General features: G+C 39.7%; 1 protein-coding gene across 7 annotated transcripts in view; it reads right to left on the bottom strand.

Moving 5' to 3' along the window:
• GTF2I (general transcription factor IIi) overlaps positions 1-12,685 on the bottom strand; it is an 81,342-nt gene that overhangs the window by 30,573 nt on the left and 38,084 nt on the right. For all 7 annotated transcript variants that reach the window (XR_008237364.1, XM_052802730.1, XM_052802734.1 and 4 more), the window contains 3 exons: positions 8,784-8,846; positions 6,983-7,084; positions 976-1,041 (listed from right to left, as the gene is read on the bottom strand). Coding sequence is in view for 6 of the 7 variants with exons in the window: in XM_052802730.1 (XP_052658690.1) it covers positions 976-1,041; positions 6,983-7,084; positions 8,784-8,846 (231 nt within the window). In the remaining variant the exon portion in view is untranslated. The remainder of the gene's footprint in view (positions 1-975; positions 1,042-6,982; positions 7,085-8,783; positions 8,847-12,685) is intronic.

Raw genomic sequence — 12,685 nt, 5'->3', positions numbered from 1 at the left:
ATTGTGTGCCCATACTGATAGAAAAAAATGGAATCTGAAATGGAGAACTGGTTTGTGAATCAATGAAATGTTGTCATCCACAGGGAAAAAGGGGATAATTAATACCATCTGGCCTGCTATAGAAAGTCAGGAATAGCTCTGTATTCAACAGACTCAACAGGAGATTTTTAGGCTGGCTATGTGCAAACACCAAAACCAAAATTAAAGCAATTCACCAAGAATGATGCTCCCTTCTAGAGCAATTAAAACACTGTGAATCAGATTCTAAACTGTTTTTTTACTTGGTGTGAGTTCCTTTCAGTGGGCTGTTTAAATGTCAGATGATAGTCACACCCAAAACATGTAGTAACTCCAACATCACAAGGTCCATTCTGAAAGCACTTCCACTTTTCATGGCAGAGGAGCACTACCATTTTTTGTGAAATTTTGCTGATGCTGTTTTAGTCTGCGATACGTGGACACAAAATATGTCTAGGTGCAACATCTGGAGACAAATTCCAAAGTCTAACACGTGTGCTTCTTTTTCTCTCCAAGAACCATTAACATATAATTGTTGCTTCACTGCAAGTCAATCACAATCAGAAAGGAACAATCAGTCAGTGGTAGCCTCTCCCCAGAGCCATTTTAAAAGATCACCTCACTGAAGGACTCAGTGTAATTACAGGAAAAAAGGCCAGCTCTCTCAAATGTGGGTGGCTCCAGACATGAGCACACTGGAGCCCCAGAAAACTGAGCACAACTGAAAAATAAAATCAAGTTTTGCACTTAGGTGCCAAACACAGGCACCCCATTTTGAAATTACTCTGCTCATCAAAAAAGCTACTTTCCCCAGTTTTAGGTCTTCTAATAATATTTAGCCCTTTGGCGCTGTCAGTACTGGTGTGCTCCTGAGCCAACAACAAGATGCATGCCAAGAGCCGTGATTTACGGTGTCAAAGGACTAGAGGCAATTGTTTGGAAAGGAGTGTAACATACCGTATTTTTTTTCAAACAGCTCTTCAACTTGCTTTCTCAAGTCTGTAATTCGTGCATTCCATTTCTCTGCAAAGAAAAGAGGAGGACATGTCAGACTACAAATGAAACAGAGAATCTCTTGTAAAATCTATGTTACCACTAACTGAAACATGCAGTGTGCTTTTACTGCTCACTTGCATACAGGTGCCTGTGGAGTACAGTACAGGCTATACCTTAAAAATACATCGATACATACGGAAAGAAAAAAGGTAGAATAAAATGTTTAAGATTACCTCCAAAACTTGTGCAGATGTTAAATCGTTTAAAAAAAAAAACAAACATAAACCAGGCTAAAGTAACTTCCAAAAAATGGTTTCTCTTTGACGGCTCAGTCGGCAGCTCTCACTACCATCAGGGGTAAAGTCAGTTTGCAACCGCTGTTGATAGTTACCTAAATCTGGGCGCTGAGAAGCTTAATTAGTGAAGCTTGATCAAGCTTACAGCAAGTACATGAAGTTGTTTTGGCACAAATCTGTACAAATATCTGGGTCAGGAGGCATCATGCCATCCTCTACCTTCATCCAGTACTTCTCCAAGTGCTGATGTTGCAAAACATCCCCATAAATCCTATTTCTGAAGGAAGATACAGGCTGCAAGACAGAAGTTATCCAAATCCAATCATGTGTTCCATGGAGAGCTGGATTAAACGGCAGAATTTTAACATCTAATTTTCTGTCTGTGACAGAGAGCACATGTTTTCACAGCTTTTTGTACTATCTCAATACTTCTAGGAAAATGCCACAACTCTTTTGTAGATGGTACCAGATGCTAGCTGGCCTTTTAAGAACAAGTTAATATGCAAGTATACTTGCAGCTTATTTCTTACACCAAAGACTTGAATCTAGTAACTATAGAGGTCAAAAAATGAGGCCATTCAAGCTATTACATTTTCAGTTGTCAAAAAATTCTTATATCAGACAAGACAGAGGATTGAATTTTGAGTCTGTATCGAAAGGGCTTTAAATATTCATTCTCAGACCAATGTACACAACTTTGGTGGCCATGTTTAAGCTTATATTTTTTTAATGTAATTTCATGGATATCAATAGGACAGCATGCTTCAGATGTGGGCAAGAATAAGACCTTGTTTAGAGGGGAAAGGGCGTTTTGGCATGCTGCCTTGCATCTACACATAAACTCTTCATTCAAGTTACCTGGCATATCACCTACATCAATTAACCTGTTTCTATTTTGAAATAACATCGTTGTGGATAATCTATATAACTGTTTCTGCCACCATTTTACTGCTATCCCATAGTACACAGCTTCTTAGCTGATAAACATGTCTTGAACTCAACATTTTCTATTCCTGTGTCACTTCAACCTTGTAATATTTCTCCCTTTAACTGCAGATGTATAGCCAGATGAAACTCTTTTGAATTCCAGCACAAACACCAACTGCATTTTTTGTTGACCTACATACAGAGCAATGGATTAACAGCAGCGTTACCAATAAGTCAGGAAAATACAAGTTAGAATTTACTGGCCTAAAGGGGAAACCCTGCTTTACTCAACGGAGCTGGTGAACACACATGGACAGTCCTGGGACAAGGGTTTTGAAAGGCACCTGTGTGACTCCAGATTGTAACCCAGAAGAAACTGTTACAGAGTTGAGATCCCTTCAGTTCATCAAGCTTTGAAGCAGACTCAGCAAAGATCTCCTCTACAACTCAGGCTGGTTTATGTCAGAGAGAGAACAGCCAGAAAGAATGTCATACCATATTACAAAGCAACCATACAGAAGTATATAAGTAATACTGTTCTGATATTGGTTGTTGCTACAATTTTAGGAGAAGCTGCTCCCACCCAGCCTGGTCTCCCTGTGCTTGTTAGCATGCTCACAAAAGTGTTTCTACATGAACCATTAAGTTGTCAAGGCTTCGTGTTTCTCAGTCACCAAACCCCACAATCGCTGGCCAAATACTCCATGCAGATCTTTTCAAGCAACTACTTCTGTGCCCCTCTTCCTCCAATGGAAACACTACAGTATTAATAATCAAATACACCACAATACAGGCATGTTTATTTGGAATGGTGGATACACAGAGAATAGGCAATTGAAAATAAAAAATCATGAACTGGCTCACATTTTGATCAGCACACTGGTTTTTTTAGCTACTTTTGTATTTTATGAGTCAATTGTCATGTCAGGCTACAGACATATTTCAAAATTCAGAGGGGTTATCAGGTAACCGGCATGATTTTTAATCAGATTGTCAGCATTATTACCCCTTGGATTCAATTACTGTAAAATCATTCTTTTGTCACACATTTCATGCCTATGTAGCAAAGTTGAAGAACTACCACAAAGCTAAGCTGATACTCTGGTTTTGGTAATCACTCTCTGCAAAGCAGTTTAGTTTTCCCGTAAGCACAAAGGTAAGTGGTGGTTTCCTTCTATTCCTATATATACACCTTCTGACACATGGGAAACACCATCCCAATTAAATAACAATCCTGAAAACTTCTCCAGTCTGTCCACAGTGTCTTCAATTTACCCCATTCTCTGCTCCTTGGGGACACGCTCCAAATAACATCCACTATAGTAGAGGCAACCTGCACAGTGCACACAAAATGATGCTGTTGTGGTTTAACCCCAGCCAGCAACTAAGCACCACACAGCTGCTCTATCACTCCCCTCCTCAGCTGGACAGGGGAGAGAAAATATAACAAAAGGCTCATGGGTCAAGATAAGGACAGGGAGAGATCACTCAACAACCAACTACCGTCACAGGCAAAACAGACTTGACTTGGGGAAAATAAACTTATTACCAATCAAACCAGAGTAGGGTAATGAGAAGTAAAACCACATCTTAAAACACCTTCCCGCCACCCCTCCCTTCTTCCCAGGCACAGCTTCACTCCTGAATTCTCAGCCTACCCACTCTCCTCCCCAGCGGCACAGGGGGACGGGGAATGGGGGTTGGGGTCAGTTCATCACATGTTGTCTCTGCCACTCCTTCCTCCTCAGGGGCAGGACCCGTCACTCTTCCCCTGCTCCAGCGTGGGGTCCCTCCCATGGGAGACAGTTCTCCATGAACTTCTCCAACATGAGTCCTTCCCATGGGCTGCAGTTCTTCACAAACTGCTCCAGCGTGGGTCCCTTCCATGGGCTGCAGTCCTTCAGGAGCAGACTGCTCCAGCATGGGTCCCCCACGGGGTCACAAGTCCTGCCAGAAAACCTGCTCCAGCGTGGGCTTCCCACGGGGTCACAGCCTCCTTTGGACATCCACCTGCTCTAGCGTGGGCTCCTCCCTGGGCTGCAGGTGGATATCTGCTCCACCGTGGACCTCCCTGGGCTGCGGGGGGACAGCCTGCCTCACCGTGGTCTTCCCCATGGGCTGCAGGGGAATCTCTGCTCTGGCGCCTGGAGCACCTCCTCCCCCCTCCTTCTTCACTGACCTGGGTGTCTGCAGGGCTGTTGCTCTCACATGTTCTCACTCCTCTCTCCAGCTGCAATTGCAGAGGGATTTTTTCCCTCTTAAATCCGTTATCCCAGAGGCGCTACCACCGTCGCTGATGGGCTCAGCCTTGGCCAGCGGCGGGTCTGTCTTGGAGCCGGCTGGCATTGGCTCTGTCGGACATAGGGGGAGCTTCTAGCAGCTTCTCACAGAAGCCACTCCTGTAGCCCCCCCCCGCTACCAAAACCTTGCCACACAAACCCAATACAGATGCTCAGGTACTAAGCACATCCCTATTCCTGTCAACATGCCACACAGTACTCTGTGGGGAAATAAAATGGAAAACACACAGCAACTCTAAGCATGCTACAGGCTGGCAAAACCTGTGTTCAACAGCATGTCAAAATGGGGAAAAAAGTATCACACTTTCCATCACTGTCATAGTAAGACAACAACTAAGGGGACTTTTTTTTCCCCACTAAAATGGTATGACACAACTGCAAGACACAACTTGAAGCTTCTGAGCTTCTGATAAAATCTCAAAGAAAGCAAAAAAATGTTGTGGGAAGAGATTTTTACTGACAATGTCAGTTCCTTTCAGCAAAGATATTTTTAACCTGTAATAGTTGCTTCAGAAATATTTTTGAAATGCAACCTCCCTTCCCAAAGTTTATCAATTTCTATCAAGCATTTTACCAGACACTTTTCATTCCTCCCCCTGGTTACAATTATTTTGTTTTCCACTTTGTTTTCCTGTTTTCATGAAACTAAGAGCACAGCACATTATTGACCCTGCTTCTCAGGCCACTTGGGGTACCTGATCTCTGACTCAATCAAGACATACAGGAAGTCTCTCCAACTCACAGCTATCAAACATCTGGATCTCACCAATGTTATGTAAAATACTGAAAGTCCTTATCAGATGAGACAGATTTCTCTCTCAAGCATCTATACCTCCTTTCCAGTCTTCTGGGTGCATGTGCCTTTGTCACTCTGCAGCTACTCATGATAGAATTAAACACCTCCTTTCTCCTGTCCAATTATCTAATATTAGACTTCATTAGTCAAAGGTGCAAAGTCTTCTGAAATGTCCAAACAGCAGCACTGCAACTACCAACAGTTGCTCTTTTTTTCATTACAGCAAACGAAGTCTATTTCTCCAAAACTTCTCACATTCATTTTGTGTTTTAATCAGACCTTGTAACATTGTAGAGAAATAGCACTTTCTGTAGGTGAACCCCAAAAGCAAGTATAAGGGGCAATAACCCCAATACAATTTAGGAAGCCCAGGAATAAAGATCTGTGAATAACCCATGAGCTGCAAAACACTGTAATCTAACTGCATGGCAGGTGGTTAAGAGCAAAGTTTTTTTGAGAACAGCCCAGAGGGTTAATCTACCAAGTCAACTCAGAAGCAACAGTGAGCAGGTAAGCTGTGAGATGTTCCTTGACTGGTGTTTCAACATTTCAAGCTCAACTCAAACTTTTATCGTGCTAATATTTTATTACCTTTGCTCTCCACGTCTAATCAACCTCACTGTTTATTCCCTTCAAACACTGCTGGCCTGCCAAGTTTAGATGCTGTTTTCGACTAAGGGACTATATTCTAGCAAATGCTTCTGTAGTATTAACTGCTCAATCTTCTCCTCTAGTAATGTTGCCATTATGTTCTCCTGACCCAACCAAAACATAACTAATGCTACATGTGGAACTGCCTATTAGTATTAATGATCTTTTGAGAATAGAGCTCTCAACAATGTTTTATTCATTTTTGATGAAATTAGCATGAAATAACATGTTTCATGCAAAACAGATTTCTGAAGAGGTTCCATGGGGATTTTTCAATTGACCTCAGATCCCAGTGTTCCTAATAAACATCTCAAACATCGTGCCAAAGGACATATTCCTGATGGCTCAGAACCTTACAGAAGTACACAGATTCATAGGATATCTGCCCAGAAACCAAACCAAAACAAGAAATAAAGGAGAGGTATGGGGCTGCAACAAATCACATGGGAAGTATTTTTAACCAGAATAACTACAGTGTGTGGATGCGCTTCTGCAGTGAGAACTCTACATGAGGCATCATGAAAGAACACTACCAAAAAGACCCCAACTTTTTGTGTGTCCACAGGGATCAAGGCAGGCTACTCAGCATAACAGTCATTTGCTTACCTTCCCAAATGTGGCTGCCCTCAGCACATCTTCATTGCTCACACCACGTATCAAGAAAGACCAGCTAGACTGGCTCCTGACCTCTAGTTTGCCATAATTCAGTACACTAGTAAATTCAGTCTATTTTCTTGTCCGAGAAATCAGCTGACAAAAATCTAGACTTATTTTTTATTTAATTACTTGCAGTGTCTATTCAGATGGTCACTTTGAATAATGAGAGACAACAGAGGTAGCCTATGATGATGATTACACTGCTGCAATACATCTACAAAGAGCCCTACACTCTTAAATGAATATGCATAGGTGTGTCTCACTCCTGCAGTGTGAAATTGTCTAATACCTTTTTATAAAACAAAGCAGAGAGACAAAACAATCTCTAATTTTTATCTTACCAAAATTGAACTCTCTCACTTTTCTTCTCCCAGTATTGGCAGCTTCATTAGCTGACTCGGTATTCTTCGGTCTCTTGTTAGGGGGCAAGTAGTCGTCATCATCTTAAAGAAACATAAAAATATCACTATTTTAATGTCCAGAGAACTCATGTGCAACATTGGAACAGCTTTGAATTTCAAAGCTCTAATGCAAGTAATGAACTGTGCTTTATCAGAGCATCACATTTTGCAACGAATTACTTAGATAAGTAACTTTAGAAAGCTACTGACCTGTGTAGGAACAATTTGCATAAGAGAGCCAGCACAAGGCGTTAAGATGGCAAAAACCAAAGCTTCTTATGTACTTCCTAAGGAAAGCAATATCGTGCTCTGAAACACGACTGTACACCTCATGATCATAAAATGACCACACAACAGCAAAAGAATTCAGGAAATAAATTGTGCAGACACAGACCACACTTTTTATCTAATTGGAAGTATGCTTCCACTAATAAGTCTTGAAACACAGTACCTAAGTTTTATCTTAAAGAGCTCAAAGGTGCCAAAACTGGTTTCAAACCTATGTAAAACTGATGGACGTAACTGAAATTCATTGAACAGGTCAGTCCTACCTCAAACACACACAAACAGACAGAGGGGGAAAACTGCAAACCCTAGATATTTTTCAGTGAGCTGCTACTTAGCAAGTCACTTCCCAATCCAAAACACTATCTTCCCTACCAGTTAATGAGTTTTTAAGACTGTCCAATTACCAATATCTGCAACATTAGAGAAAAGACATGGTTAAAGCAGACAAAGAAAATTAATTTCACATACAGAATAGCATCTGCCCAGTTTACGTAGGAAGAATAGTATTACACATTGACATCTGTTGCACCTATGCAGTTGTATTATATTCTGTTAGAGAAAACCTTTTCAGAGCATTTTTACTTTTGTGGTAAAGGCCTTTACATATACACAGAACTTAATGACTATTCTCTTATTACCTTTTCTGTTGAGGTAATGTAAGAATTATTTTACTGCTGGGTTATAAAAAGGTGAATGTAATGCTAGAAGTGTCAACTTTGTCCTAAAATGTACTACCTAATTTCTAAATAGCTAATCTGGTGGTCTTAATCTTACCCATTCCAGAAGCAAGCATTACAAAAGCCAATCTCAGAACTGTTTTAAAGCAGTTACAGGACATGTAATTCAAAAATACAAGAAATACAGCTGACTTCCAACCAACATCCTAGCATGAAAACAACATGGGCACTGGTTAGTGGCTTTAGTGCCATTCAGATGAGAAAGGGAGGAAGTAAGTATAAAGGTTTCTATTTCATATTTATTGATATTAGACAAATAAATTGAAGCTTCACTTACAACACCTGTAACACATCATTTCTGTTACAGTACAATTCTTCCCAGAACCTACTGTTAAATAGATATTTTATATAACTACAGTGTGCTTATAAAACGTGTTCTTCAGAATGAATGTTGTAAAATCTTTTTAAAATCTAAATTAATGGCTGCTAAATAATGAGTATCCCTCATTACCAATACTTGAAAAATATGTGAAAGATGCAAATCTCTGTCACGCCTCATTTCAAAGCCAGCCCAGTCAGTCAAATATGTTTCCGTATATTGCGGTTTTATAAAACTTCTGGACTAGTTATGTTTACCAAGCAGTGCACGATCCAAACAGCAGTCAACACTGGCACATAATTCTATTTATTTAATGCCAAGTAATGCAGGTATTGTAAAACATTTTTTGGACATAAAAATGCCCAACGGACTGAAATCAATGCACTGGAGAACTAACCTTCGATGGTGACCTCGACCTCAGGATCCTCACTTGTTTCTGAAGGGGCATGCTGGGAAGAATCTGAAGGGGGAAAAACAGGACTGCTGAATGATGGACACAGAAAAGATTTTTAACCAAACACTCTGTGATTCCGTATTTAAACTAACACTTGTCAAAGAAGCCCCCTGGCTCACTGAAACGTTTTGCACAGTGTGCAAAAAAACCAGAACCAAAGATATTTTTGTCCTGGTTTCAGCTGGGATAGAGTTAACTGTCTTCCTAGTAGCTGGTACAGTGCTATGTTTTGAGTTCAGTATGTGAAGAATGTTGATAACACTGATGTCTTCAGTTGTTGCTCAGTAGTGTTTAGACTAAAGTCAAGGATTTTTCAGCTTCTCATGCCCAGCCAGCGAGAAAGCTGGAGGGGCACAAGAAGTTGGCACAGGACACAGCCAGGGCACCTGACCCAAACTGGCCAACGGGGTATTCCATACCGTGTGACGTCCCATCTAGTATAGGAACAGGGAAGTGGGGGCAGGGAATCGCCGCTCGGGGGACTGGCTGGGTGTCGGTCAGCGGGTGGTGAGCAATTGCACTGCGCTTCATTTGTACATTCCAATCCTTTCATTATTACTGTTGTCATTTTATTAGTGTTATCATTGTCATTATTAGTTTCTTCTTTTCTGTTCTATTGAACCGTTCTTGTCTCAACCCACGGGTTTTGCTTCTTTTTCCCGATTTTCTCCCCCATCCCACTGGGGGGGGGGGGGGGGAGTGAGTGAGCAGCTGCGTTGTGTTCGGTTGCTGGCTGGGGTTAAACCACGTCAATTTTACCAATAGCCTTTAAGGAATTCTAGACAAGGGTAAGGAGGTGGGGATTATACTTGCTAAATTGTGTGTACAGCAGTGAAGAGTTGGTGTTAATGACAGTGGGAAATTCCTTATTCTTGGCTTAATAGGATTAATACAATCATAAATATTTTTCCCTTTGTTATCAAGGATTACTGAAAATATAAACAAAGGCTGTGTGCCCCTACAGAAGATATATGTCTTTACCATTTATACAGACTCACAGTTGTTGCACTATAATGATTTCCATAACAGGCTGCAAGGCCAGCAGTGAAAAACGAGAGGGAAATTCATAAACACAATGCTTTCGTTGGGGCAGTTCGCACCAACATAATAAATAGGATTAGGTCTATCAATACTCGGTGGGAGAAAGAGCAATTTGCATTTAACTGCAGTAAATTTTAAAAAAGTGAAGCTAATTGTATTGGAAACTATTTCAAAACTAAGTAGCAATGTATGAAGGAATATATTTTAATTATTCTGGCAGAGTAATGCTGCGCTTGTGCATTTTGAAGAGTTCTTTCAGATCTCTGTAAGCTGGAAGCATGATATCACTTTGGGAGCAAGTCTGAAGGAATCTCTGTTTCAAAGGCTCTTCACATGATGTCATGTGGAGTAGAGATTCAGCAGTATCTACTGAGACACCTTAACTGGAGTCTATTCGAACTATGTCGAATATATCATCTAGTTCATGGAAAGCATAGTATGAAGTTTTGATCTAATTCAGAGTGAGTGCTGGGTAGGTAACTAGCAAATGCAAAGCACAACAAAAGGAAAGAATTAGGAGGTAATGGTCATTCAGTAGATGTGAACATAAAGTATGGTCATAAAAATAACTACCACACCAACTGATCTCTTAGAGCCTTTTTTGAGAGCATCGGAAAAGTTTAAAAAAAACCCCAAAACCAAACCAAACAATTTTTGGAAATTTAAGAACAGCCACAAAGACTGGCAAATGGTCCATCTAGTCCAGTACCAAATCCCTGAGGAATTGTCATAATTAAGAGAAACATGCAAAAATGTCAAAGCAGATGGTAACAAAGTTCTGGAAGAAAACTCCCAGATGGGACATTTCTTCTTAAGTCATATTAAACCAACTGGTTTAATCTCTAAAGTAAGTTTTTTTAAACAAAGTATTATCATCACTAGGTATTTTTTTGATCTTAGCCCCTAAGCAGCAGCCTTCTTCACAGTTCTAAATGTTGTCATTTACTGGCACTGTCTCTAGTTTCTCAAACATGATTTCATTCAGTTTAAAACAATTTATTTTGATGCACATAACCTTAACTTTCTGATTGCTGAATTTCAATCACACCATGCTCCCTACTCATCCAATATCACTAAGACCTCAGACACCTTTATCAGCTACAGCTAATCTCAGAGATTCCAGACACACGTTAATTTTGCCACTTCCTTTTTCACCATCTTGTCAAGGTTACTGGAGGGGAAAAACAGTGAAAACCCCCAGTGATATACACTAACAGATAAGTTTGTACATCCCTCTGATGTTTTTCTTTGCAGAAAACAATCATTTCTGCAAATCTGCATCACAGGCTGTAGCTTTCAGACAAACTTTTGGAAGAACTTTAGATGCCTATTATATGTACTTCTTTAATAATAGTTAGGATATACACCAAAGGCTTCATAAAATCCAAACACTGTCATCTATTTTTCTTTCTTACTTATTTTTGTGAGGATCAGCAATAAATAATTTTATTTTACAGAATCCAGACAAGACTGCCTATGCTGTATGCCTATTTAAACAACAAATGAAATCACTACCTATAGACCTTTTCATAAAATACTAACCTTCATGAACAACAGGTTTATTCTATTCAGCAAAATCACTGTGCAACTTTCAGCATATCTCTTACAGAAACTTGTAAAGGAGATCAGCTTTAAGAAAAGGGTGTGTAACAACACTATATTCTGACACAAAGGGCCACACTCAGCATCTGTAGCTATAAAACTCTACATAGTCAAAAACAAAGCAGAGTCAGAGACTTGGTCGTTTCATATCACACTTCCCTTTCCTCAGGTTCTCTTCATGGTGAGGCATTATGCTTAGGAAAATAAAGTACCTAGATTATTTCTTCTCAAATAAGTAGAGTTAATAGTACAGTCAGCAAGAGCAAAGAACTATATTCACCTTTATCAAGAGAAATGCTTTTAAATTTCATATAATGGTACCCTTAACTATGGTGATATTTACCTTCAAAGCAAAACTAATGAGATTTGCAAGAATGAGTATTGCTGCTAGCTTAACTTGGCCTTAAAATCCAAAAAATACTCATAACTCAGGTTTGAGAGTCAGGTGCCTAGAATGAACTAGCTGCAGTACTTTTAACATCATCTCAAAGCATTAAATGTTGGGTGACAAGCACCTTACAAATGCAATTTATGATTTAAAAGAATGACAACTCCCATCACAACTTGCTTGTAGTAAGCCACAGAGTGGCATGATTTGGGAGATTAAAAGCAAAGCAAAACAAAACAAAAACCCCAGAAGCCAACCTTGTGGAAATGTGGAAAGAGAATGGTTGGAGAAGATGTGCAACTTTAATTAAGATGCCATCTTTTCAAATATTTCTGTAAAATAATATCCAATCATGTTAAATTATTCTCATGAAAAACATTTCATATCTCTAACTTCGTACTGGTATTTCCACATCTGTTCCTTCACTGCAGTTGGAACCCTGGTGGCTTCCTTTAGACAAATATAAAGTAAAAAACATACCGTAATAAAAATACAAAAGGAACTTTTAACATCGACTGTTCAAAGCAAGGATTTTTGTAAGGGAAAATTCCAGAACTATAACGTTCACATGAACAACATACAGAAGGCTCAATTTCTGAATCTTAAATTCATGACAGCAGGAGCACTCTTGACATTATAAAGAAATTCACAGGTTGAAATGCAGATCAGTATTTTCCAGTGTTTGCAAATGGACAAACCAGTATTTTTAATACAGACTGTAAGAAGCTGAAAAGAAATGTACAATTTTTGAGTAAATTTATTTCAGATATTGTTCATATATAGTAAGTATATGAGGAGTAAGGAACTCCTTCCA

This window comes from Harpia harpyja, chromosome 12, assembly GCF_026419915.1.
Source record: "Harpia harpyja isolate bHarHar1 chromosome 12, bHarHar1 primary haplotype, whole genome shotgun sequence".
Classification (NCBI taxonomy): Eukaryota; Metazoa; Chordata; class Aves; order Accipitriformes; family Accipitridae; genus Harpia; species Harpia harpyja.
This window is presented reverse-complemented; position numbering and strand designations above follow the sequence as displayed.